This window comes from Ovis aries, chromosome 21 (assembly GCF_016772045.2).
Source record: "Ovis aries strain OAR_USU_Benz2616 breed Rambouillet chromosome 21, ARS-UI_Ramb_v3.0, whole genome shotgun sequence".
Lineage (NCBI taxonomy): Eukaryota > Metazoa > Chordata > Mammalia > Artiodactyla > Bovidae > Ovis > Ovis aries.
The window spans coordinates 44,950,065-44,977,465 of NC_056074.1; the positions used below are offsets into that span (position 1 = coordinate 44,950,065).

The 27,401-nt window shown below is 57.8% G+C and overlaps 1 protein-coding gene across 4 annotated transcripts in view; it reads left to right on the forward strand.

Annotated features, from left to right (window-relative positions):
- The first annotated feature begins 582 nt into the window (after positions 1-582).
- Positions 583-27,401, forward strand: part of CARS1 (cysteinyl-tRNA synthetase 1) — a 43,873-nt gene continuing 17,054 nt past the window's right edge. For 3 of the 4 annotated variants that reach the window (XR_003586395.2, XR_006057453.1, XM_027959343.2), the window contains exons 1-9: positions 583-659; positions 7,498-7,746; positions 11,109-11,203; positions 12,218-12,306; positions 12,729-12,825; positions 13,228-13,326; positions 14,151-14,300; positions 26,747-26,887; positions 27,093-27,181. Coding sequence is in view for 2 of the 4 variants with exons in the window: in XM_027959343.2 (XP_027815144.1) it covers positions 635-659; positions 7,498-7,746; positions 11,109-11,203; positions 12,218-12,306; positions 12,729-12,825; positions 13,228-13,326; positions 14,151-14,300; positions 26,747-26,887; positions 27,093-27,181 (1,034 nt within the window). In the remaining 2 variants the exon portion in view is untranslated. The remainder of the gene's footprint in view (positions 660-7,497; positions 7,747-11,108; positions 11,204-12,217; positions 12,307-12,728; positions 12,826-13,227; positions 13,327-14,150; positions 14,301-26,746; positions 26,888-27,092; positions 27,182-27,401) is intronic. The other variant, XM_027959344.2, reaches the window with a different exon arrangement.

The following is a 27,401-nucleotide window of genomic DNA, read 5'->3' on the forward strand; positions in this document are numbered from 1 at the left end:
AGAGATCCACAGTGTCCTACTGTATAGAACAGAGAACTTTATTTCCTATCATACTATATTTAATATGACACGTCATGAGGGAAAAGAATATTAAGAATGTGTATATGTCTAACTGTCACTCTGTTGGACAACATTGTTAATCAACTGTCCGTTCAGTTCAGTCGCTCAGTTGTATCCGACTCTGCGACCCCATGGACTGCAGCACGCCAGGCTTCCCTGTCCTTCACCAACTCCCGGAGTTCACTCAGACTCACGTCCATTGATTTAGTGATGCCATCCAACCATCTCATCCTCTGTCATCCCCTTCTCCCGCCTTCAGTCTTTCCCAGCATCTGGGTCTTTTCCAATGAGTCAGTTCTTCGCATCAGGTGGCCAAAGTACTGGAGTTTCAGCTTCAACATCAGTCCTTCCAATGAACATTCAGGACTGATTTCCTTAACGTGAATAAAAATTGAGTAAAATAAATAAAAAGATTCCCAGCATGCTCGGGGCCAGCGGCGTCGGCGCGCGGGTGGTTGCCTAGCGACCGGGCGGATCCCGGAAGGCCGGCGGCTTGGGGGCGGGATTTCCGGGGCGGCGGTTGCATCAGATTCTGGGAAGCCGCGGCGGTCTCCGCGAGTGCGGGATTCGGGTGATGGCAGGGTCCTCCACGGAGCACGGTGAGCGCGCGCGAGGGGCGGGCGGGGCAGCCGCGGGCCGCGGGGCCACGGGGAGCCGGGGGCGCCGGGTCTCTGAGGGGCGGGCCCCAGGGCGCGCAGAGGGCGGGCCCGGACCCCCGGGTTTTCCCCGGCGGGCGCGCTCTTCCAACCCCGTCCCGGGCCCTGCCGGGGCCGCCTCTCCCCAGGCCCTCCCAGACCTCGAGGCCGCCGGGTCCCCCTGCGCCCCGACCCCGGGGGCTGGTTCTGCGTTCCCCTGCCGGCCCCTGGGCCGGACCTCACCGCCTCCTGCCCCCTGGGATTTGGGGGGCAGGCCCAGCCCCAGGGTCGTTTGGGGCCGCCCGGCCCCCGTTGACACATAGGAACGTGGGACCGAGGGAGCCGGACGCGGACCCACGGGAAGGGGATGGGGTTTCACGAAGGCTGTCATCTGCGGCTGCAAGCGGTGGCCGCGGGGACCTGCCCGGTCGCGGCGTTGCTGCTCCCCCTTAATCGCCGCCCCCGGGGTTCCGTGAGCGTCTCAGGCTTTGTCCCCACGGATCACTCGTGTCACCAGCCGGAAGACAGGCCGCCCCCAGGCAGCCTCCGGGGCATGCTGGTTCCCTGCTCACCCTCCCTCCTGCAAGATCGCGGGGTGCCAGACAGAGCGGAGGTAGTCCGCGGATTCCGGAGTCCGGGGCAAGCTTTCCTTGGGAAGCACTCTCAGGGTGTCGTTTTTATTCTCTGGCTGCCCTGCTTAGACTGTACACACTTCGCTGGCCTCTGGGGTCCCCCTTGCTCCTGGGATTCCTGGCAGGGAGCTCTAAGCAGCTGGACCCGGTGACATGGGAGGCTCCTGATGACAGGGTTGCTGGGGTACCCACCATCCAGGCACCCCACATTCCACCGGACAGGTGTGCCTGCATTCCAGCACTGGCTCCACCCACCCAGATCCTCGGCCCTCGGAAGTCCACCCGGACTCGGAAAAATAGCAGCTTGGTTGATAGCCCAGTCTCTGGGGCGGGCAGGGCTGGGGTTCCACCTCTGCCCCTTCCCCACGTGGGGCAGGTTTAAAAAGATGCAGTGAGCCTTATAGTGGTTGGTAGAGGTTAAGAACACTTGGCTGAAATGGGTGCTGTCCGGGTTGAAAGCCCAAGATTGTTTCTTTCCTTCCTTCCTTGGTCTCTCTCTTCCTTTTTCATTTGAGATCAGAAATGACAAATTCAGTTTTTTTAGTTCTTTTGAACTGCTTCAGAACTGGGGATTTTCAGAGGCTTAGTAAGAATTGCCCTGTTTTTGGAAGATTGCTGCATACAGATTAAGCTGTCTGGGTGGCTGACAGGTTGTCCTCGTCCTAAAATTAAGGGCCACAGCTCCTAGCCCACACTCTGCCCTCTCTTGTTTTAGAGCTGACGCCTGCCCCCCACCCCTGCCTCCCCACATACACCCCTGGTCTAGGCTTTTCTCAAAGGCAAGAACCTCGGGCCATCCCCTGAGGAAACAGGAAATGAAATGGTAAGGGCTTCACGCAGCTGCCAGAGTTCTAGATGTTCCTGGTCCCCGGGTTCTGAACGCTTTCTTTCCCCTCAAGGTTAGAATCATCGATAGTGACCATCTTCCCAGAATTGTTAAGGAGTCCCTCATTTAGAATAACCTTCCCATTTTGTATCGTCTTTCTTAAGTTGGTGGTCCCCTGCGATGCCACTGGAGTTAAAGTTTCTCCTTTGTAGCTTGAACACCAGGCCCATTCCTGTGTGTTTTAGAAAGGTGAGTCTCATCCCTCGTGACCCCCAGGGTGGACTGCGCGCATCTCAGAGGCCTTGCCCTGCAGGTCAGGCCTCTTCAGTGGCGGTGAGTTGGGTCAGACTTGCAGTTTAATTTTTTATACTGTAGAATTCAAAGTTGTTTGTAATAACAGTTGTTGTTCAGTCACTCAGTCATGTCCAACTCTTTGCCACCCCCATGGAATGCAGCGCACCAGGCCTCACTGTCCTCCTCGATCTCCTGGAGTCTGCTCAGATTCATGTCCATTGAGTCAGTGATGCTCTCTAACCATCCCATTACAATACAGGAGCACTTAGCATTCTTCTCAGCATGAGTCTGTGCTGAACACATCTGTGGGGGCCTGTCATCCTCAGAGCACGCCTTTGTGGTTAATACTACCCTTGCCGTGCAGATAGGAGTCCTGAGTTTCAGAGCAGGTGAGTGATTTGTCTGAGGTCACACAGCTTGCCAGGGCCTGTATGACAGTAGCAGCGACCCTGACGACTCTGCCTTGGGGAGTCTGTTCAGATCAGCACCAAATGCCCCAGTTCCAGAGTGGGTCAGGGCAGACAAGGGGAGCAGGCTGTATTTTCTATGTTTCTCAGAGAAAACTGAAGTGCACGTGTGTGTAGACTACAGATATTTGCTCATCCATGCACTCGTGTCTCCTGGTATTCCCAGTCTAAGAGTCGGGGGAGATAGTGTCCTTGGGTGGTGATGAAAGCGCCCAGTGTCCACACTCCCACCCCGCCCCACCCTTCCCCGGGCAGCGGTGCCATGCAGACACTGTGTCCGGGCATCAGCTGGTGATGCGCCCCAGGACTAACGAGTGCCCCGTGAGGGCTCACACCTGCTGTTTCGGGGGGAGCGTGTCCAGGAGTTCACAACAGCGTGCTGACACGGATGTGCTGCTCCATCCGTGCAGGAGATGCGCCTCACAGCAGGGCACTTCCGGAGCTCTGCCGCTTGGTTCATTTGGGGGTGTGCTTTGGGCACCGGCTCTGCCGGACGCTGCTGGGCATGGGGGTGTGGCCGGGGGCAAGGCCGGGCGTCGGGCCTTCCTCGGCTTAACATCCAGCGGGAAGGGGTGGCCGGAGCTCAGAAGCCCAGCACTGCCCTGGCATGGACCATTCCTTTCTTGGTCACTTCCCCATGTGCATGCTGCTGGGTGGCCCGAGTCCGCGGAGGTGGTTCAGGGCCCGGGCCCCTTCCTCTGAGGCTGCAGAATCTGGCAAAACCTCGGCAAGGCCTCCCCTGCCGGCCGCCCACAGCAGGGTGGAGCATGGTAGATCACTGTGGAGACCCTGCTGGTCCAGGTCTAGAGGCAGCGGTGGGCATCCATCCATCTTCCGGCCAAGCCCAGCCCTGCAGCCCAGAGACGGAGCGCCTGGGTCTGGGGGAGGGCCTGGCAGCAGGGAAGACAGGTGGCAGCAGAGGCGGGTTTGGGAGCTGAGCCTCCAGGAGAAAGGGTCCGAGGGGCCTGGCAGAGGGCACTACAGAGAGCACTCTCCCCTGGCAATGAGACCTGAGGACCGCTGCGTTGCTTTCGAGCAAGTTCCTGAGGCCAGAGGGTGGGGGAAGGCTGGAGATGGCTACAGGCCATGGTCTGCAAGGGCCTGGAGCCATTTGCGGATTGTGGGTCTTGCCTTTGAGCCCTGGCAAGGCGTCTGCCCCCTCCCCCGTGTGGACTGAAGCAGGGAGACCAGGAAGTCCCCAAGACGCTGGTGACCCGTGGCCTGGGCAGTGGCAGCAGTGGGCATGAGAAGTGGATGGGTTGGGGTGGACCGGGTCGGGTGCCGGGTTTGCTGTGGGGAAGGTGGCCGGGGAAGGTGGCCGTGCCGTTCCCTGAAACCTAGGTTGGAGGCAAGACATGATGCCTGGGGGCACCGTGTGGGCAAGTGGCAGCTGGACGTCCGGGGCTGTGCTCAGGGAGGTGGGGGCCCTCACGCTCAGGAGAGGGTGGCGTTGCCGCTGTGCAGGAGAGCAGGGGTGCATGCGTCTCTCTGGCCCCCCAGAGTCCTATGGGGGGATGCTTTTGTTCCAGAAGGCTTCTCAGATTGGGAACACTCCAGGAAAGAGAAATAGGCCTGAAGGGGTCCCCCAGTGACAGGTGGTGGCAGAAGTGGGTTTGGGAGCTGAAAGGGGCTTTGCAGGAAGGGCCTGACCCTCAGGGCCGCGTGCTCCTGGGGCCTTGCAGCCAGCGAGGGATGGGTGCAGACCCCCACTGCACCCAAGCTGGTCTTGGAACAGAAACAGACCTGGCCTGGATGCTAGGAGGAAGGCATGCCTGCTGGGGAGGGGTCTGAGCATCAGCAAGCTGCCTGCGGGATCTTAGCCACTGAGGTCGGCAGGGCAGGGCCCAGGGGAGCCGCCTTACCCCCAGGCTCTGATTCTGAAGGTCTCTGGAGGCATGGATCGGGTGCTTCTCTTAGCTGGCAGTGCTTCCTTGGTCCAGGGGCTTCCCCGAGCGAGAGCCTGGCTGGAACGGAGCAGGAGGTGGGCGGGGGGCCGGGGGGGGGGGGTTGGGGGCGTTGGCAGGCGCGGGCGGGCGGCTGTACCCGCTGCGGGGAAGGAAGGAGCTGGGAGGCCACAGCCGGTGTGACTTGGGTTCCTCACCTGGCTCTCGGATTTGTGTAAGTTCAGTTAAGCATTTTCTAAACCGTGATGACCACGGTGCACGTTCAGGGCCTTCCCACAGTCAGAAGCTGTGTGTCTGGATGGCCCCGCAGTGGACAGGTGGACGCAGTGCTGGGAGTCGCTGTGTGAGCGTGGGGCTCCCGGGGGAGGGGTTCGGGGAAGCGATGGGTGCCCCGCTTCTGAGTCTACTCATTGCCTTTGGCATCATGGGCCCACCGCCAAACTGCAGTCTGGCCCAAACCCACAGCCACTTGAAAGCTGACCTATTTTTAAATTTGTTTCCTCAAGTTCGGCTGGAACGCAGCTACCACACCGACCCGATGACTGGCCCTCTGCCCCGCGGGCTCCCTGCTCCAGACAGGACTCTTAGTAATAAATGCGTGTGTGATCCCTGGGTAAACTCCTCCAGGGCCACTTCAGCAGTAATAACACAAGGAGCGAGTAAAATAATAATGATGATAATAACAGTAGCTGGTGGGCGCTGGCTGTGCGCCCGGCAGTATTTCAAGCAGTTACAAGTGTAATCTCGCCAACACCGCAGCTTTACGAGCGTGATGCATGTGTGTGCGTGGGTGTGTGTGCACCTGTTTACCTGGGAGGGGGTCCACCCACCCAGGAGGGGTGCAAACCCGCCGAGCCCTTGTCCCCTCACCTGCTTCATTAGCACTTTAAAGCCATCTGGTTGGTGAAACGTTTGACGTGTTTTTCTTATTGTGAAAAGGACCTGCGCTTATTGCAGAAAACGCGGGCAGTGAGAGAAAAGAGGGGGCCTAAACGCCCCGGGAGCACCCCAGCCCAGGGCAGCCACTGTCCAGGTCAGCGGGTCCTAGGGGGTGCCTCTTCCCTGGCCTTCACCCGGAGTGAGGGCAGTCTGTCTGTCCAGTGTGGTTCCGGGGGCACGAGGTGGGGCGTGCGGGGGACACGGAGGGCAAGGCTTCTCTGCGCTCCGGCCCAGGCGGCTGCAGCAGAGACGGGGAGGGTGAGCTTGGGGGCCGATGCAGGGCAGCCAGGTGCTCAAGGGCGATGTAGCCCCTCCAGGACACGCACTGGCCTTCCCCTCAGCTCCGTCTACCCGCCGGCAGGCCCTCAAGGTAGCTTCCTGAACTGAGTCAGTCTCATCCAGCGCGAGAGAGGAGCACACAGTGTCGGGAAGTGGACGGGAGCGCTTCGGGGAGATGAGACAGCAGTCAGCACCGCCTCCCAGCTTGGCGCGTCTGTGGAAGGAAGCGAGACCAGCCCCCTCCCCACGGCCACGGGGCCTGGTGCCTCCGCCTGCCCCGCCCCCCGCAGGAGGCAAGGGCACCGGCCAGTGGCTGGAGCCGTGACACGGGGTCACGCAGTGACCGGGGGGCAGGAGGGGGCGGCGAGCGGCTTGGTGGGGTCGGGGCGAGATCTCAGGGTGGTCAGGATCCAGGGCCTTCTGTTGGCAGAGGCTGCCGGCTGGTCCTTGCTCAGGCTGGGGTTCTGTCCTCCCACACCTGTCCTCGTGGCTCCAAGGCAGAGCAGTGGCCTCGGGCCCCTGCCAGGGGCAGGCCTGTGCCAGGCGCTGGCCAGTGGGCTCCTCTCTGGGCAGGTGGAGCTGCCTCGAGCAGGCGTTTTGGGACAGGCTGCAGGCCTCCTCGGTGCTGGGCCTTGGCCACTGGAAGCCTGGCCAGTGTGGGTTTGGAGAGCTCTGCGGTTCTCACCGCTGCCCATAGCCCACCCAGGGTGAGGGGACCGGTGAGCACCGGCCGTCTGGACCCAGTGCCTAGCAGGGGTGTGTGTGTGTGTGCGTGTGTGTGTGTGTGTGTGTAATTGAGAAACTCTGTGTGTGTGTGTAATTGAGGTGAAAATTAGCAGCCTGTGTGTGTGTAACGGTCAGCACTGGCCCTCCGATACCCAGTGCCTAGCAGGAGTGTGTGTGTGTGTGTGTGTGTGTAATTGAGGCGAAACTCTGTGTGTGTGTGTAATTGAGGTGAAAATTAGCAGCCTCTGTGTGTGTGTGTGTGTGTGTGTGTGTGTGTGTGTAACGGTCAGCACTGGCCCTCCGATACCCAGTGCCTAGCAGGGATGTGTGTGTGTGTGTGTGTGTGTGTGTGTGTGTGTGTGTGTAAGTAATTGAGGCGAAACTCTGTGTGTGTAACGGTCAGCACTGGCCCTCCGGCACCCAGTGCCTAGCAGGGATGTGTGTGTGTGTGTGTGTGTGCGTGCGTGCGCACTTGTGTAATTGAGGTGAACATCAGCAGCTGTGCGGTTAGCCAGCTCAGTGTGCAGCTCATGCGTCTAACTCTTACAGCCTGCCAAAGCCCCGTTTTTCTGGTTCTGAAACGTACTTGTCCTGCCTGGAGCCCACAGGCAGTCGCTCCACACCCGTGCTCCCGCCCGTCCTCAGTGTCTCCTGCCCGGAAGGCGGAGCCCCGGCCCCGATCCTGGGCTCACTCAGGCCCTTGGGCCCACTGACACACGTCCTCTGTCTTTGCAGCTCCCGACTACAGGGCCATCCTGGGTATTAGTGACGAGGCGGCCCGGGTGCGGGCGCTGGATGCTCATCTCAGCACGCGTAGCTACGTGCAGGGCTTTGCCTTGTCCCAGGCGGACGTGGACGCCTTCAGGCAGCTCTCGGGCCCTCCGGCCGACCCTCAGCTCTTCCATGTAGCCCGCTGGTTCCGGCACGTGGCCGCCATCCTGGGTGGCCCCCGCACCACAGGCCCGCCCTGTGGGCTCCAAGCAAGTGAGTAGCAGAGCAGCTTCTGGCCGTGAGACCCTCCTTGCTGGCTGTGGGGGAGCAGCTGGAGCGCCCCAAGGGGAGGTTAGGATGAAACCCGAGGTGTCAGCCCCGAGGATCATGACCCCACGCTGCTGTGGTGGACCCGCTGGCCGGGTGGGGCCCGCCTTAACCGTCAGCTCCCTGACCCTGCGTGGACTTGGCTTGCTTCTCCTTAAGTTTTCCCCGAGGTCACAGGTGTGCGCATCCACCATCGGGTCCTGAAGCGGCGTTAGTGGTGTGAACCCTGGGCACCCAGAGCGAAGGCATTTCTGGGCTTTGAGAGGAGAGGGGCTCAGAGCTCTTGCTCCCCGCCCCGCCGGGCCCGGTTGTGGTGTGCAGGGGGCATCTGGCTTCTGGGTGGTCTCCCCTCCCATGAATCTGTAGATGAATCCATAGTGGCTGGTGCCCTGGAGCACCTGTCCCCCCAGCCTGGCTTGGGGTGTGCACCCCCTAGAGCAGGGGGTCGGGGGGTCCACGTGTGGTCTCAGTGGTCCCTGGTGGGCCGGGCAGACTGCGGGGTCTTTTCTAGATCCTTCAGCTGGGACGATCCCCTGGAGAAGGAAACGGCTACCCACTCCAGCACTCTGGCCTGGAGAATCCCATGGACTGTATGGTCCGTGGGGTCGCAGAGTCGAGTGACCGACTTTCACTTTCACGGGGGACGCTGGGGACCTGCGCTCTGCTGGCCCCCTCTGTAAGGGGTGGGATGGGGTGGGGTGGGCGTTGGTTTCTGGGGTGATCCTGCCGCAGACGCCCCTTCCCCAGTGGAGGCGGTGCTTCTCCCTAGGGTGTGGGCTCCGGGGTGGGGTCAGGGTGGGCAGGGCGCAGCCTTGGCGTGGCCGTCTGTCTGGAGCTGAAACCTCCAGCCTGGAGCTTGAGGGAGAGTGACAACAGGCACCCACTGGGAAGGGCGGGTGCGGGTTCCCCAGGGCAGGGAGGCCTTCATGGTGCCCCGACACGGATGCCTCCAGGGAGCCCTTGGGGACCCCGAGCGGCAGGATGCCTGGTGGACTGGGGCTCAGAATCCTCAGGGTCGGTGTCCTCTGCTGAGTCCCTGGGTGCCAGTGGCCGAGCGTCTGCCTCGCTGGTGCGTCTGACGTCCCCCAGCCTGTCCTGGGCGACCCTGCCCTGGGGCACTCTCTGCTGCCCCCCAGTGCCCCATCCCCCTCCCGAGAGGAGCTTCAGGGCCTGCTCTTCCCCGCAGAGGGCGGCTCACAGCCCCACGGGTCCCCAGGGTGTGACCCTCCGAGCCGCCCCTCTTGCGAGGCTGCAGTGTGTGTGGCCCCCGGGCCACGCAGATGCGGGCTGGCACGTCCTCTTTGTCCCCCCACCCCCGACCCCCTCCCTGCCTGGAGCCTCGCTCTCCGGGCCTTGGTGAGCCGGGCGTGCGGGCTGGCACGTCCCCTTTGTCCCCCCACCCCCGACCCCCTCCCTGCCCGGAGCCTCACTCTCCGGGCCTCAGTGAGCCGGGTGTGCGGGCTGGCGCGTCCTCTTTGTCCCCCCACCCCGACCCCCTCCCTGCCCGGAGCCTCGCTTTCCGGGCCTCGGTGAGCCGGGCGTGCTGTGCTGGTGGTGTGCTCGTGGGTCAGGGCTGCGCTTCTGCATGTGCCTGGGCGGGGGTGCTGTTCCCAACCAGCCGGAGGAAGGCTGGGCACGGCTGGAGGGCTGTGCCTGGCGGAGACCATCGGTGCCAGGCGCGGTGCAGTGGGTCCCCAAAGCCTCTGACTACCCTCCCTTTTCATTAAGCTGGGGCCCCGAGGACACCTCCCGACTCTCCCTTTGGCCAGGGGATTTTGAGTGCCAATCTCTGTGACTGCTTACCAGCTCTTGGGCAGTAGCTACTCCGGGGTCGTGGAATTCCGAGTGTGACCCCGTGTGCTGAAGGGCGTCCCTCTGGCCAGGCCCCTGCCTGTGCCCGCTGCTGGGTCCTGTCGCTGCCACCCCCTCGCATGAGCCTTGAGTCCTGCAAGCCCCGCCTTCACCCCGGCTCTGGGCGCGCATGTGGGCACCTCCGGCCAGCTCCCGGTCACCCCCCGGGGCAGCAGCGTCTCTTGTGCAGGGACCTGCAGTGTCTCAGTTGGGGGAGCGGCAGGCGGCGCCCCAGAGGGCCCCGAGGAGCGTCGCTGAGTCACCGGCTGTGTTCCCGGTGAGGCCTGGCCGGCCGCTGACCACAGGAGCCCTTCCGTGTGTCCGCGACTTGGGCCTGGAGTCGGGGGCTGCTGGGTGGCTCTGTCTGTGCCCCCGCACCCGCTGGTGTGCACCCACACACGCACGCACACACACACACAGCCGTCTGCCACCTTCACCGGTCAGTGCATCCTCTGGGTGGCCCGAAGCCGGGCCCAGGGCTGCGTTCTCCGTGACCCTCAGGGAGCAGCGGGCGGTCCTCTGGTGGCAGGACGGTCGCCTCGCAGACGCAGCAGCGGGGTGTGGGCGGCATTGAGACCAGGAGCCTGTGCCCGAAGGGGTGCAGGGGGCACGCAGGCAGTCCAGCTCGGCCAGGTTAGGCGTGCAGCAGTGCCCCGGGGTGTCGGGAGGGTCACCGGTGCCCCGAGTGGGGGTGGAGGGTGTAAAGACTTGGTGTCTCTCCCGGCGCCTCGGGACACAGCTACCCCAACCCCACCCACCTCCCAGGCCCTCGTTGCAGTCCATCAGGCCGGCCCTTCGTGCAGTGGGCCGCTCGGGCTCACAGCCACAGGGCAGGGGAATGGCCAGGAGGAGATGATGGGGGTCAGGGAGGAGGGCGGGGCTTCCCTGGTGACTGTAAGTGGAGGAGGCTGGGCTCCAGGAGCCCCCTCCCCACGCCTGTGATGTGCCCGCAGGCTGTTCCCAAAGGCTCTGGGACCAGGGTGGAGCCCTGGGCTCTGCATCAGAGCCGAGCTCGGGAGCCCGCATGTTCCGGGGGTGGGGAGCCGGCCGCCTGCTGGTGGAGATGAGCCTGGGCTGCAGGCCATGCTACTGACCATTGGCGGCCATGGGCCAGCGGCTGTTTCTAGTCTGACCCGGTTCCTGGGCCTGGAGGTGGTCCACATCCCCCAAAGCCTCCAGAGGGGCATCCTCCCCGGGGGTGGGCGGACATCGGTTCAGCCCCGTGGCCTACCTGTGCGCCTCCGGCTGTGCGGGTGCACCGTGCTTAGAGCCAGCGGCGGGAGGCAGGTGTGGCGAGCCGTCTCTGGCCCACTGGGAAGGGGTTGTGGGATGCGCTGCCACTCAGATGTGAGCAAGCAGAGCGGGGATTGGGGGCGGTGGCACTGGATCAGGCCACACCGTCAGAGCCCCATGGTATCACTTCGTCCCGCACTGACCCAGCTGTGCTCTCCCTCCAGCAGGCAGAGGGCGGCGGGCACAGCCCGCGTGGTCTCCTCCAGCCAGGTCCGAGCCGTGCCAGCTCCGCCTGTACAACAGCCTGACCCGGAGGAAGGTAGGGGGCTGCGGGTGGTGGGGGTGGCTCTGGAGGACCCCTCGGCTGGCGGGGGAGCGTCCTCCGCAGGGCTGTGTTCGGGAGCACGCGTGCACACCCGTGTGGCACGCCTCCCGGGGCTGCCCTCAGCTTCCTGGCTCTGGGTGTGCGCAGGGCCAGGAGTCTGCATGCCCTCCGGGGACACGTGGTGGCACCTGCGGTCACAGTGCCAGCCGAGTGGGGCCCGTGGCTGTCGGGAGCCCGGCAGGCGTGAGGGCGAAGGCAGGTTGGCCCTGGACTGGCCAGGGCTCGCTCAGCAGGATCAGAGGCTCCAGGGGTTTTGCCCAGGGCTGACGCATTTCTGTGGGCCAGCACCCTGAGCAGATGGGCAGCAGGGTCCCCCTCAGCCAAGCAGAAGTAGTCCCCGCAGCCCCGACGCGGCCCTCTGGACTCTGACCAGACGCTCTCCTTCCTGCGCCTGAGAGCCCTACCCACCCGCTGACCTGGGGCTGGCCCAGGCTGGGGCTGTGGGGCGAGGCAGGCCCCTCTCCAGGGCTGTGTGTCCCCCTGGTTGGGAACAGTGGGCCCTGAACTGACCTGAGACCTTGGGCAGCCGGCTGGAGGCCTCACTCCCTAGGCCGGATCCTCCAGGAGAGTGGGCCTCCGGCAGCTGGGTAAGGAAAGCTCACGTTGTTCTGGGAGCAAGTGCTGGACAGTCAGCACGCTCGGCTCTGGCCTGGCTCACAGCAGGTCCCTGAGGAACGGAGGCTGCTCTCGTTAAAGCAGCAGAATGGGGGCACCCGTCTCCTTGACCCCCGGCCTGTGTCCGTGAGTGGAGTCCTAGGGAGGAGGGGGCCTGCTCCCCGGGCCCCTGGGTCGTGGAGCTCAGGGTCGCGGGTCCAGTGCGGCGCCCCAGCCCCAGCCCGGACCGCGGCTTGCTTCAAGCTACGCGGTCCTGTGAACGTGCGCGAGCCGCTCGTGGCCGGCAGTGGTCCTGCGCCCCTCGTGACGGTCATTCCCTCCTTTCCATCCAAGGACGTGTTTGTGCCGCAAGACGGAAGGAGGGTGACATGGTACTGCTGCGGGCCCACCGTCTACGACGCCTCGCACATGGGGCACGCCAGGTAGGAGCGTCCCCTGCCGAGCGGAGGCGCGGCGCCCAGTCTTCAGGTGGAAGCTTCTCATTCCGCTGATGCTCTATGGGGAAAAGCTAGCGTCCAGGCAACCAAGCAGAAGTAGTCCCCGCAGCCCCGACGCGGCCCTCTGGACTCTGAGCAGACGCTCTCCTTCCTGCGCCTGAGAGCCCTCCCCACCCGCTGCCCTGGGGTCGGCCCAGGCTGGGGCCGTGGGGCGAGGCGGGCCCCTCTCCAGGGCTGTGTGCGGTGCTGCAGGTGGAAAGGCGGGCCCCCCTCCCGCAGTGCGTGCTGTGCCTGTGGAAAGGCGGGCCCCTCTCTCGCACCGCGCGTGCTGTGCGGGTAGAAATGCGGGCCCCTCTCTAGCGCACGCGTGCTGTGCGGGTGGAAAAGCCTGTCTCCCGTCGCTGCAGGTCCTACATCTCCTTCGATATCCTGAGAAGAGTGCTGAGGGATTACTTCAAATTCGACGTCTTCTACTGCATGAACATCACGGACATTGACGATAAGGTGAAGGGAGTTCTTAGCATTAAATTTTAAATACAGAGGATGGCACGGGGGAAGAAACGGTGAGTTAGTAAACCCACGTTGGCTCAGCCAGCTCGGCTCGGTGCACGCTGTTTGAACCCCCGCCCGGCGCCCCCCGCGGGACTTGTATTGCGGTGTATGCGGATGGCGCTTTGTGTTCACCTGCTTTGATGCTGTTGAAAACCCGGGTACATGTGAGCAACCCCAGGGGCGGGGGTGCGGGAGGGTGGGCTCAGGCTGACCCCGCTCAGAAGGGCGAGGGGGAGCCGCGTTCTCGGATGCCGCCTGTAGCAGCTGGGACCCCGCCGCTCTTGGCTCAGGGTCACCCTCTGCGCGGGCACTGGGCACCACCCAGCTGACCCCGCTTCCCTCCTCTGCGCCCAGATCATCAAGAGAGCCCGGCAGAACTACCTGTTCGAGCGGTACCGGGAGACGCAGCCCCAGGCAGTGCAGGTGCTGGAGGACGTGCGAGCCGCCCTGCAGGTGGGTCACTGCCGCTCCGGGTCCCCATGTCCCCCCGTCCACCCCGTCCCCAGCACAGGGGCCGTCGTCAGCGGGCTCCGTGACATGCAGGGTGACGAGGTTCCGTCATGGAGCTCCCCTGGGCCGTGGGGAAAACCACCAGCAGAGACACCCGAGGCGGGGAGGTGGGTGGGGGGGGGGGGAGGGTGACCACTCCCGCCACTTAAGGGAGACGCCCAGCGCCGTTCACCGTGGTCAGCACTGACTTGGGAACCTTCCCCATGGAGTCACAACCGAATCAAAGGCCTGTGACCAAGAGGTGAAGCTGCCAGGCTTCTTAAGTCGGTGGTCCTGGAGGTTTTCAGAGTTATCTGCGTAAATTAGTTCTCTCCAGTCTTAACATTTTGTTTTGGAAAAAACAGTGTTACATGTTTTGAGGTCAGATAAGGCAAGTTCTTTTTCTTAATCACCATCTTTAGTAATTAGAGTAATTATGTTTATGATGTATTATCTCCGTCAGACAAAACAGAAATAAAATTAGAGCTTAGCAGTCATCCTCTAGGCTGAGCGGTGGGGCCTCTGTGATGGAGGCCTTGTGGGAGACACCTCTCTGTCCCGGGCGCGGCCTTAGGGCAGCTGCCTCAGTCCAGGGTCACGTCAGAGGGACGGGCCCAGCGACCTTAGCGCCACCTGCCTCTTGGGGACATGCGGGATGACGCCCTGGGGACACAGACCACCGGAGGCCGTGGGCGGGGGGCAGGACTGGCCTCTTCCGCGTGGAGCCCGCAGCGAGCGCGGGGCTCTGCTGAGCGGGGCTAACGGCGTGGCCTCTCCTCACACCACAGCCGTTCTCCACGAAGCTGCAGGAGACTGCGGACCCAGACAAGAGGCAGATGCTGGAACGCCTGCAGCGCGCGGTGGCGCAGGCCGCGGAGCCGCTGGAGGCCGCGCTGCGGGCCGGGCAGGCCGGGCAGGAGCTGGATGGCCGCGTGCAGGTGAGGCTGAGGTGCGTCCCGTCAAGGCGGCGCCCTCGGCAGGCGCGGGGCCCGGCTTCCCAGGGTTATTCCACTGCTTGTAGCAGCGCCGCCTGGGGAAGCCGAGCGGAGACGCCGCGGGTCCCCCTTGGGCGTGAGCGTGGTCTGCTGCCCCGTCCCCCGCCGCGTACCCCGTCCTGAGCTGCGCACCCCGTCCCCCTCCGCACACCCCGTCCCCCTCCGTGCACCCCGTCCCCCTCCACGCGCCCCGTCCCCCTCCGTGCACCCGGTCCCCCTCCACGCGCCCCGTCCTCCTCTGTGCACCCGTCCCCCTCTCGCATCCCTTCATCCGCAGTCCCCGCCCTCTCCGGCCTGAGCGCCCCTGGGCCCCCTGGCTCTTCTCCTCGACATCGGCGCCCCCTGCTGGCCGCTCACGGAAGGTGCAGAGGACCAGGTCGGGGAAGGTGCAGTCGTGTCAGGGGGCAGGCCTGCAAGGCCCCCACTCCTGGGTGTGCGAGTCCCAAGCTTGGTGAGGGGTCGGGGGCACTGGGTCGTGGGGACGAGGCTTTCCCGTGCCTACATCTGAGACCACACAGAGCATCAGGGATGCCTCAGGCCGGCCAGAAGCCGGTTACATTTCTCTTTCGAGCAGCAATGCTGGGAATTTTCTTGGGCGATTCCAGTAACGTCGTTCTTACTAAAATTGTACAGTACGCATACATGCGGTTTCCCAGCTTAGCCGTTTTTAAGCACATTCATGTCGTGGGAACACCACCACTGCTCATCTCCAGAAATGGTTTTCATTTTCCTGAACTGACATGCTGTCTCTGCGAAACGCTCACCCACCCCCAGCCCCTGGCCCCACAGTGCTGCTTTCCACCCCCGTGGATCCGGCTGCTCTCGGGACCTCACAGACGTGGGATCATTCGGGATTCCTCCTCTAGTGGCTGGATTACTTCACATAGCAAACTGTCCTCAAGGTCCATCCAGGTTGTAGCCCACGTCAGAGGGTCCTTTCTTCTTGGGATTGAGTGATATTCCATCCTGTGGAATATCATGTTTTGTGTATCCCTTCATCTCTGATGAACGTGGTTTTTGCCTTTGTTGTGACCTTTGCTGCTGCAAACACGGTGTGAAGATCCCGGCTCCTTGTTCTTTCGTGTGTTTCCCCAGAAGCGGCTCATAAGGAGACTCAACCCAGTATTCTGAGGAACCGCTGTGTTAGTTCGCGGTAGTAAGTGTTCCTTCCTGACTTTGCAGGACATTTGGTCCCTGCCAAGAGGTCCTGGAAGTTTGGTTCCCTGATAGCTCACTTGGTAAAGAATCCGCCTGCCATGCGGGAGACCTGGGTTTGATCCCTGGGTTGGGAAGATCCCCTGGAGAAGGGAAAGGCTCCCCACTCCAGTATTCTGGCCTGGAGAGTCCCATGGTCTCTGTTTACCCTGGGTTCTCTCTTGGTGGTGTGTCTCGTGCAGGTCTGCACACGGGTGTGACGATGCGCCTCTGCCCTCGTGTCTTCACGCAGGGTAGGCTCCCTGCCCTGAAAGTCCTCTCTGCCCCTCCTGTTCATCCCCGCTCACCCGCAAACCCTGGTGGCCATTGAGCTTTGTACTGGCTCGAGTGTGGCCTTTTCTGAACATCACAGACTCGGAATATTGCAGTGTGTGCCCTGCTGAGATCGGCTGCTTTCACTTACTGATGTGAACTGAAGGTTCCTCCAGGTCTCACCAGGGCTTGAGGGCTAGTTTCTCTTGAGCACTCAAGGTCAGTCCACGTCTGGATGGACCACAGTGGACCTATCCATCCACCTGCTGAAGTGCCCCTTGCTTGCTTCCACATTTTGGCACTGACTCCGAATACCTGTGTTATGTGTCGTCATAAATTTTCAGCTCCTTTGGGTGAACATCGAGGTGCTTAATTGCTAGACCACGTGGTGAGAGCGTGTGCGGTGTGTTCAGAAGCCTGCAAGCTTCCGAAGCGGCTGCACCCTCGCACCCCCAGCAGGGATGGTGTGAGTTGCGGCTGCTCCGGCTCCTTGCCAGCGCTGGTGTCGTTGGTGGTCAGCATTTGGCTGTTCTCGCACCCTTGCCTGGAGAATCCCATGGACGGAGGAGGCTGGTGGGCCGCAGTCCATGGGGTCGCTAAGAGTCGGTCATGGCTGAGTGACTTCACTTTCATGCATTGGGGAAGGAAATGGCAGCTCACTCCAGGGTTCTTGCCTGGAGAATCCCAGGGACAGGGGAGCCTCATGGGCTGCCATCTATGGGGTCGCACAGAGTTGGACATGACTGAAGTGACTTAGCACCAGCAGCAGTAGCTGTGCAGTGGGCTCTTGTTTGCATTTCCGTTTACCTGATGACACACGAGGTGGGACACCTGTAGGTATATTTGCCATCTTGTATCATGTTTGGCGGAGTGTCTCTTAGCATCTTTGAGCCATTCTGCAGTCAGGCAGTTTTCTCGGTATTGAATTTGAGAGTGCTTTGTTTTGGATAAGAGTCCTTTATCAGATGCACCTTTTGCAAATAGTTTCTGCATGGCCTGTCTTTTCGTTGTCCTGACAGTGTCTTTCTCAGAGCAGAGAATTTTAATTGTAAAGAATCCAGGCTATCAACTCTTGCTTTTCAAGAATCGTGCGTTGGTGGTGCTGGGAAGAAGTCATTGCCGAACCCAAGGTCGTCTAGGTTTCTTCCTGCGTTATCTTCTAGAAGTATCTTAGTTTCCTGCTTTCCACTGAGGCCTGGGTTCCAGTTTGAGTCAGGTCTTCCCAAGTGTGTGACGGCTGGCTCTGGACTCGTGGCTTCAGGACGTGATGCCCAGCGGTCGAGCACAATTCTCAGGGACTGTTTCCGCTCCCTTTTATTGCTTTTGCTCCTTTGTCGGAGAGCAGGTGACGGTGTTTAGGAGTCTGTTTCTGGACTGTTCTCTCCCATCACTTCACTTGTTAGCCCCACACCGTCTGTTGTGTTTTTGCTGCGTCAGGCTGCAGGGTCATTGATTGTGGTGCGTGGACTCTGCAGTTGTGGCACACGGCTTACTTGCTCTGCAGCATGTGGGATCAAAGTTCCCCGACCAGGGATCGAACCTGAGTGCCCTGAATGGCAGGCGAATTCTTACCCACTGGACCACCAGGCAGGTCCCAGCGCCGCCCGTCTTGAGTGACGGCGAGTCTTGGGGTGGGGACGGTCAGTCCTCCGGCCTTGTTCTTCTGCTTCAGCGTTGTGCTGGCTGTCCTGGGTCTTTCGCCTCCTGTCCTTGTAAACATTAGATTCGGTTTGTTAATACTCGTGAAATGACTTGATAGGAATTTGATGAGGATTGACCTAAATCTACAAATCAATTTGGGAAGATCTGATACCTTGACGGTGTTGAATCTTTGTACCCACAGACGTGAACTCTCTCTCCTTTTCTCTCTTCAGAGGTTTGTAGTTTTCCTCGTGTAGATCTTATACATACTTTGTAAAACTCATATGCAGGTATTCCATTTTACAGGAGCTAATGTAAATGCTACTGGGGTTTTAATTTCCAATCCCAAATGTCTGTCTTCGCATGTAGTTTTATCCTTTCCCCAATCAGTGTGCAGATGGTCCCCACGCTGGACAATACGACTTTTCAGGAATTTTGGTTTTAAAATGGTGCGAAAGTGATAAATATCTGGTAGAAACCGAGCTTTGAATTTTGATCTTTCTCTGGACTGGCGATAGGCAGTCTGCTGCTATCCCCGGTTGCTGGGCGTCAGCAGTGAGGCTTAGCTCCCAGCCAGCTGCTCGATCACCAGGGTAAACAACTGATGGACCAGATTTCCCTGGTGGCTCAGTAAGGGATCTGCCTGCCAGTGCCGGGGACATGGGTTGAATCCCTGACCTGGGAAGATAGCACATGCTGAGGGGCAACAAAGCCCCCGAATCACAACTGCTGAGCCTGTGCTCCGGAGCATGGGAGCAGGATAAGAGAAGCCACCGAAATGCACAGCCCACGCGCTGCAACCAGAGAAAACTCCTGCAGCAGGGGAGACTCAGCACCGCTCAGCTCACCCAAGCCGCTCAGTCGTGTCCGACTCTCTGCAACCCCACGCCCTGCAGCACGCCAGGCCTCCCTGTCCATCACCAACTCCTGGAGCTCACTCAAACTCATGTCCATTGAGTCGGTGATGCCATCCAACCATCTCATCCTCTGTCGTTCCCTTCTCCTCCCGCCTTCAATCTTTCCTAGCATCGGGGTCTTTTCAAGGGAGTCAGTTTTTCGCATCAGGTGGCCGAAGTATTGGAGTTTCAGCTTCAGCATCAGTCCTTCCAATGAATATTCGGGACTGATCTCCTTTAGGATGGACTGGCTGGACCTCCTTGCAGTCCAAGTGACTCTCAAGAGTCTTCTCCAACACCACAGTTCAGAAGCATCAGTTCCTCGGTACTCAGCTTTCTTTATAGTCCAACTCTCACATCCATACATGACCACTGGAAAAACCATAGCTTTGACTAGATGGACCTTTGTTGTCAAAGTAATTTCTGCTTTTTAATATGCTATCTAAGTTGGTCATAATTTTCCTTCCAAGGAGTAAGCGTCTTTTAATTTCATGTCCACAGTCACGATCTGCAGTGATTTGGGAGCCCAGAAAGTAAAGTCTGACACTGTTTCCCCATCTATTTGGCATGAAGTGATAGGACCAGATGCCATGATCTTAGTTTTCTGAATGTTGAGTTTTAAGCCAACTTTTTCACTCTCCTCTTTCACTTTCATGAAGAGGCTCTGTAGTTCTTCACTTTCTGCCATAAGGGTGGTGTCATCTGCATATCTGAGGTCATTGATATTTCTCCCAGCAATCTTGCTTCCAGCTTGTGCTTCCTCCAGCCCAGCATTTCTCATGATGTACTCTGCGTATCAGTTAAATAAGCAGGGTGACAGTATACAGCCTTAACATACTCCTATTCTTATTTGGAACCAGTCTGTTGTTCCATGTCCAGTTCTAACTGTTGCTTCCTGACCTGCATACAGATTTCTCAAGAGGCAGGTCGGGTGGTCTGGTATTCCCATCTCTCTCAGAGTTTTCCACAATTTGTGGTGATCCACACAGTCATGGCTCAGCTGGTAAAGAATCCGCCTGCAGTGTGGGAGACCTGGGTTCGATCCCTGGGTCGGGAAGGTCCCCTGGAGATGGGAAACAATACCCACTCCAGTATTCTGGCCTGGAGAATTCCACGGACTCTACAGTCCAGGGTCGCAAAGAGTCAGACACGACTGAGCGGCATTCACTTTCAGGAGTTCCCTAGTGTCTCAGGTGGGAAAGCGTCTGCCTGCAATGCAGGAGACCCGGGTTCAATCCCTGGGTCAGGAGGATCTCCTGGAGAGGGAAATGGCAACCCACTCCAGTGTTCTTGCCTGGACGATCCCATGGAGGGAGAAGCCTGGTGGGCTCCAGTCCGTGGGCTTGCAGAGTCAGACACGCCTGAGCAACTTCACTTTCTTTTCTTTCTTTCCACACAGTCAAAGGCTTTGGCATAGTCAGTAAAGCAGAAATAGATGTTTTTCTGGAACTCTCTTGCTTTTTCACTGATCCAACAGATATTGGCAATTTGATCTCTGCTTCCTCTGCCTTTTCTAAAACCAGCTTAAAATCTGAAAGTTCACACTTCACATATTGTTAAAGCCTGGCTTGAAGAATTTTGAGCATTACTTTACTAGCGTGTGAGGTGAGTGCAATTGTGTGGTAGTTTGAGCATTCTTTGGCATTGCCTTTCTTTGGGATTGGAATGAAAACTGACCTTTTCCAGTCCTGTGGCCACTGCTGTGTTTTCCAAATTTGCTGACATATTGAGTGCAGCACTTTCACAGCATCATCTTTTAGGATGTGAAACAGCTCAACTGGAATTCTGTCACCTCCGCTAGTTTTGTTTATAGTGATGCTTCCTAAGGCCCACTTGACTTCACATTCCAGGATCTCTGGCTCTAGGTGGGTGATCACTCCATCGTGATTATCTGGGTCTTGAAGATCTTTTTGTACAGTTCTGTGTATTCTTGCCACCTCTTAAAATCTTCTGCTTCTGTTAGGTCCATACCAGTTCTGTCCTTTATTGAGCCCATCTTTGCATGAAATGTTCCCTTGGTATCTCTAATTTTCTTGAAGAGATCTCTAGACTTTCCCATTCTATTGTTTTCCTTGATTTCTCTGCACTGATCACTGAGGAAGGCTTTCTTATCTCTCCTTGCTATTCTTTGGAACTCTGCATTCAAATGGGTATATCTTTCCTTTTCTCCTTTGCTTTACACATCTCTTCCTTTCACAGCTATTTGTAAGGCCTCCTCAGACAGCCATTTTGCTTTTTTTCATTTCTTTTTCTTGGGGACGGTCTTGATCCCTGTTTGCTGTACAATGTCATGAACCTCCATCCATAGTTCATCAGGCACTCCGTCTATCATATCTAGTCCCTTAAATCTATTTGTCACTTCTATTGTATAATCGTAAGGTATTTGATTTAGGTCATACCTGAATGGTCTAGTGGTTTTCACTACTTTCTTCAATTTAAGTCTGAATTTGGCAATAAGGAGGTCACCCTCATCTTCCTTACCTCCACCATAGTTTGGCCCCAGGTAAATAGCAGGGCGTGTCTTGGTTTTATTGAGTTAGACAAGGCTGTGGTCTGTGTGATTAGATTGATTAGTTTTCTGTGATTGTGGTTTCAGTGTGTCTGCCCTCTGATGCCCTCTCGCAACACCTACCGTCTTACTTGGGTTTTTCTTACCTTGGATGTGGGGTATCTCTTCACAGCTGCTCCAGCAAAGGGCAGCCACTGTGCCGTACCTTGGGTGAGGGGTATGTCCTCACGGCCACCCCTGCTGACCTTGAACGTGGAGTAGCTCCTCTCGGCCCTCCTGTGCCTGCGCAGCTACCACTTCTTGGACGTGGGGTTGCTCCTCTCGGCCGCCGCCCCTGACCTTGGGTGTGCAGTAGCTTGTCTCGGCTGCCGCCCCTGCCCTCGGACGTGGGGTAGCCCCTCTTGACTGCTCCTGTGCCGACACAGCCTGGCACTCTTGGTCACTGCCCTTGACCTTGGACAAGGGGTAGCTTCTCTCGGCCATGCTTCTCCGTGGTCCGTCTCAGCCAGTGCACTTCTGTGGAAAATTCTGAAAGAGATGGGAATACAGACCACCTGACCTGCCTCTTGAGAAACCTATATGCAGGTCAGGAAGCAACAGTTAGAACTGGACATGGAACAACAGACTGGTTCCAAATAGGAAAAGGAGTACATCAAGGCTGTATATTGTCACCCTGCTTATTTAACTTCTATGCAGAGTACATCATGAGAAACGCTGGGCTGGAAGAAGTACAAGCTGGAATCAAGACTGCAGGGAGAAATATCAATAACCTCAGATATGCAGATGACACCACCCTTGTGGCAGAAAGTGAAGAGGAACTAAAAGCCTCTTGATGAAAGTGAAAGAGGAGAGCGAAAACGTTGGCTTAAAGCTCAGCATTCAGAAATCGAAGATCATGGCATCCAGTCCCATCACTTCATGTGAAATAGATGGGGAAACAGTGGAAACAGTGTCAGACTTTATTTTTTAGGTCTCCAAAATCACTGCAGATGGTGACTGCAGCCATGAAATTAAAAGACGCTTACTCCTTGGAAGAAAAATTATGACCAACCTAGATAGCATATTAAAAATCAGAGACATTACTTTGCCAACAAAGGCCCATCTAGTCAAGGCTATGGTTTTTCCTGCGGTCATGTATGGATGTGAGAGTTGGACTGTGAAGAAGGCTGAGTGCCGAAGAATTGATGGTTTTGAACTGTGGTGTTGGAGGAGACTCTTGAGAGTCCCTTGGACTGCAAGGAGATCCAACCAGTCCATTCTAAAGGAGATGAGTCCTGGGTGTTCTTTGGAAGGAATGACACTAACGCTGAAACTCCAGTACTTTGGCCACCTCGTGCAAAGAGTTGACTCATTGGAAAAGACTCTTATGCTGGGAGGGATTGGGGGCAGGAGGAGAAGGGGATGACAGAGGATGAGATGGCTGGATGGCATCACGGACTCGATGGATGTGAGTCTGAGTGAACTCTGGGAGGTGGTGATGGACAGGGAGGCCTGATGTGCTGCTATTCATGGGGTCGCAAAGAGTCAGACACGACTGGGCAGCTGAACTGAGCTGAACTGAAACAGCAGGGAGGGAACACATGTCCACCCATCAACAGAAAATCTTTAAAAGATCAAAGACTTACTGAGCTCGGCCCCGCCCGTCAGAACAGGACCCAGTTTCCCCGTCAGTCAGTCTCTGCCATCCATGAGCCTCTTACCCTTCTCCATCAGAGGGCAGATGGACTGAAAACCACAGTCACAGAAAACTAAGCCATCTGATCACATGGACCACAGCCTTATCTGACTCAGGGAAACTAGGAGCCATGCTGTGTCACGGTGGAGACCCTGACAAAACGTGGTCCACTGGAGAAGGGAACGGCAAACCACTTCAGTATTCTTGCCTTAAGGATCCCATGAACACTATGAAAAGGCAAAAAGGTAGGACACTGAAAGATGAGCTCCCCAGCTCGGTGGGTGCCCAGTATGCTCCTGGAGATCAGTGGAGAAAGAACTCCAGACAGAGTGAAGAGACGGAGCCAAAGCAGAAATAACACCCCAGCTGTGGATGTGACTGGTGATGGAAGCAAGGTCCGATTCTGCAAAGAGCAATATCGCATAGGAACCTGGAATGTCAGGTCCATGAATCAAGGCAAATTGGAGGTGGTCAAACAGGAGATGGCAAGAGTGAATGTTGACATTCTAGGCATCCGCTAACTAAATGGACTGGAATGGGTGAATTTAACTCAGATGACCATTATATCTACTACTGTGGTCCAGAAACCCTTAGAAGAAATGGAGTAGCCATCATGGTCAACAGAAGAGTCCGAAATGCAGTACTTGGATGCAAACTCAAAAACGACAGAATGATCTCTGTTCATCTCCAAGGCAAACCATTCAATATCCCGGTAATCCAAGTCTATGCCCCAGCCAGTAACGCTGAAGAAGCTGAAGTTGAATGGTTCTTTGAAAACCTACAAGACCTAGAACTAACACCCCAAAAAAGCTGTCCTTTTCATTATCGGGGACTGGAATGCAAAAGTAGGCAGTCAAGAAATACCTGGAGTAACAGGCAAATTTAGCCTTGGAATACAGAATGAAGCAGGGCAAAGGCTAACAAGAGTTTTGCCAAGAGAACGCACTGATCACAGCAAACACCCCCTTCCAACAACACAAGAGAAGACTCTACACATGGACATCACCAGATGGTCAACACCCAAATCTGACTGATTACATTCTTTGCAGCCAAAGATGGAGAAGCTCTATACAGGCAGCAAAAACAAGACAGGAAGCTGACTCCGGCTCAGATCATGAACTCCTTATTGCCAGATTCAGAAACCAGCACAGCCTTAAATAAACAAGTAAATAAAAAGAACAGTGGTGCATTAAAGAAACAGAAGGCTGATACGCCTACGACTGTGCCCACACAAGCATTCTGATTTTCACTTTCAGTACAGTATTTAGTACATGACATGAGGCATTCAGCACGTATCTGTAAAGTAGGATTGCTGTTAAATGGTTTTTCCAGCTGTATGCTAACGTATTCTGAGCTTGTTTGAGGTATACCAGGCTAAGATAGGATGTTTGGTAGGTGAGCTGTGTTATATACGTTTTTCAGCTTAATAATATTTTCAACTTAGGAAGGATCTATAATCTTGTCCTAAGTTGAAGACATCTGAGTCTTTTTTTCCCTTTGCAGGCTTGGTGGCTCAGAGGTTAAAGCGTCTGCCTGCAATGTGGGAGACCCGGGTTCAATCCCTGGGTCGGGAAGATCCTCTGGAGAAGGAAATGGCATCCCACTCCAGTATTCTTGCCTGGAGAATCCCATGGATGGAGGAGCCTGGTGGGCTACAGTCCATGGGGTTGTGAAGAGTCGGACACGACTGAGCGACTTCACTTTCACTTTCACTGTCTGATTGCATCGGCGGGGACTTCCAGTTCGCCGTTGGAAGAGTGATGAGAGGGGACGTGCTTGCGTTACACCTCGGCCTAATGGGAAGGCTTTGTGTTTCTCACCTTTACGTCTGATACTAATTGCGGGCTTGCTGTAGCTGTTTTCTGTCACGTTGAGGAAGTGCCCCTCTCTTCCTAGTTGGCTGAGAGTTCTTGTCATGAATGCATGTTGGATTTTGTCCAGTGCTGTTTCTGCATTGATACGATACGATGCTGATACTGATAGGATCGTGTGATTTTTCTCTTTTAGTCTGTTGGTGTGATAATTTTCAGTATTTGATTTTATGAAGTAGGACCAGCCTTGCATACGTGTGATGAACTTGGTTGTGGTATATGATTCTTTTGATGCTTCTGTAGAGTCAGTTTGCTCATATTTTGTTATCTGTTTTTAATCTGTGTCCATGAGAGATACTGTTTTCTCGTAGTGTCTTCGGTTCCCGTATTAGGGATGATGTCCTCTTGTAGCTGCTTGAGGTAACATCTGATTCCAGATATTTTTTCTCTTCTGAGAAATGCATTCTGCGTCACAAATTTCTTCTGAGCACTGCTTTTGCTGCGTCCTATAAATGTTGACAAGTTGTGTTTTCATTCTCGTCTTGTTCTAAGTATTTAAAGTTTTTTCTTGAGATATCTCCTTTGGGCAGTGTCTCATTTAGAAAGGTGCTGTTCAGTCTCCGCGTGTCGGGTTAGCCGGCCATCTTTCTGTTGCAGGCTCCCAGGTCACTTCCACTGCGGTCTGATAGCACGCACTGCGTGATTGCTGTTCCTCTTACGTGTCTCTGGGTGTGTTGCGCGGCCCGAGGGCAGTCTGCCTTGGTAGATGCTCTAAGTGTCTCTGGGTGTATTTCCTGGCCCAGCGTCTGCTTTGTCTTGGAAACTGCTCCACGTGACTGGAGGGGAATGTGTCTTCCCCCTGTTGGAGGATGAAGCAGTCTCTTCATAGGTGTCAGTTACGTCCAGTTGATCGATGGTGGTGTTGAGTTCGGCCATTCCTTCTGACTCTCTGGATCTGCCCACTGAAGTCTGCAGCTGGGACACGGGATCCGTCTGTTTCTCTTGATGTTCCCTCGGCGTTTGCCCCACCAGGTTTGATGCTCCGATGTGAGGTGCCTGTGTATCGATGGTCGCTGTGTCTCCGTGTAGAATCGCCCCCTTTGTCATCATGCTACGCTCTTCTTTATCCTCCCTCCCGGGTCCACCAGGAGTGGTCGACTCTCCGTTTGGTGACACCCTTTCACTTGTGGGGACAGGGTTGCGGCTTTCACTGGGAGGCGGAGCTGGAGCCCGAGCCCCTGCTTCGTCAGCCGCCGCCCGTCTCTGTCACCAGTCTTGCTCATTTCTCTCTGGGTTTATTCTGTTCCTTTCTGTCTCACCGCTTAGGAGGTTAGCTCATTTTTTGGTTTAAGCATTTAAGGCCATAAAGTTTTCTCTAAGTGGAGTTTTTTCTGCTTCTACCTATGTTGACATTCTTTTACTGCTCAATAGGGTTTTATTTCCCCTTTGATTTTGTGTTTTGAAACACATGAATTATCTAGGCATTCGTTTGATTGGGACCTCCTTCCTCTGCTGTGTCTTGTTCTGTGTTGATCCTGCCGGCAGCGGTGGGCTTTCTGCCCCTGCACATGGCGCAGGCCCAGAGCTCACTTCCAGCCGCAGCCTGACAGCGCCTGCCTCCCTGGAGCCCTGCCGCCTCTGCCCGCCCGCCGTGGGCACCAGCTGGGTCCTGGGAGGTTTCCCAGTAGCTCTGTCCTGTCTGGGGGCTGCTCCAGGGCCGCCCCGCCCACCTCTGCCCTCCAGGCTCCCTGCGCCCTCCCTCCCGCCTTGTTCTGTGCCTGCGCCCCCAACAGCGAAGCACAGACCGCCTGCCCGTCTGCACACCCGTCGCTGCTCCAGCTAAGGAGCCGAAGCCCTGGATCCTCCAGGGCCGAGCGCCGGGTCCGCTGGGCCTCTGGGGCTCGGGTGCAGCCCTGATGCTGTCTCACCGCGTCTCAGATGGCTGTTTCCGGGTGTGACATGAGGACCGCAGTGACGGGACGTGACTCGCTCCGACGCGGTGCCATTGTGGCCGTGACGTGGGGCCTTCAGCTGATGGCACGTGCCCGGCGGGGCGGCCTGGGCATGGAGACCTGCCTCTGGACCGCAGCTCCGTCCGCTGCTCTGAACCTCCCCTCGAGCAGGCGTCCAGGCCGTCATTGATGGCACCGCGTGCCCTCCCGCCCCGCTGGGCCTCCCCAGGCCCACCCTGACCCTCCGGGCACGCGGTCAGAGCTCCAGCCTCTGACAACCAGGCCATCCGTGGGAGCTCTGGGGTCTCCTCCCGGGTCGGGTGCTGGCCGTGCTCGGCGAGTCTGTGCGCGTGAGGCGGAGACGGACGCGCGTAGACTGCACCCGCCGCGGGCCCTGGAGCTTGGACGCGGGTGCACATCCTGCTTCCTTTCCCTCAGGTGTTGCTGGAAGAAGCAAAGGATGTGCTTTCTGACTGGCTGGATTCCATGCACGGCAGTGAGGTGACGGACAATTCTATTTTCTCCGAACTGCCCAAATTCTGGGAGGCGGAGTTCCACAAAGACATGGAAGCCCTGAACGTAAGTGTCGCGGACGGTCGTGACCTCGGTCTCTGGGGCCGAGGGCCCCGTGACCAAAGTCCTCCCGGGATCCAGACCCTCTTCACTGCGTGTGCAAATTCAGTTTGAAAAGACAGCAGGGGTGGGGGTGGTGCGTGGGGGAGGGCCGGGGCACCGGGGCCCAGCGGTGCTGGGGCTTCTGGAGCCGGCCTCGCCTCGTCCCCAGGTCCTCCCACCAGATGTCCTGACCCGGGTCAGTGAGTACGTGCCCGAGATCGTGGACTTTGTCCAGAAGATCGTGGACAACGGTTACGGGTGAGCTCGAGGCTCCAGGAAGGTGTGCCCAGGGGCACGGCCCTCTGCCAGCTCGGAGAGGAGCAGGGAGGCACGGGAGGCCGCCAGGGTGGTGGTGGCCCATGCTTCCGTCTCAGAGCCGCACGGCACGTGAGCGATGGGTGGGCCACCACGCAGCCGCAGCGGTCCTGTGAGGGCCCGCGCCCCTCATCCCTCCCTGGGCCCCCAGCTCCTCTTCTTA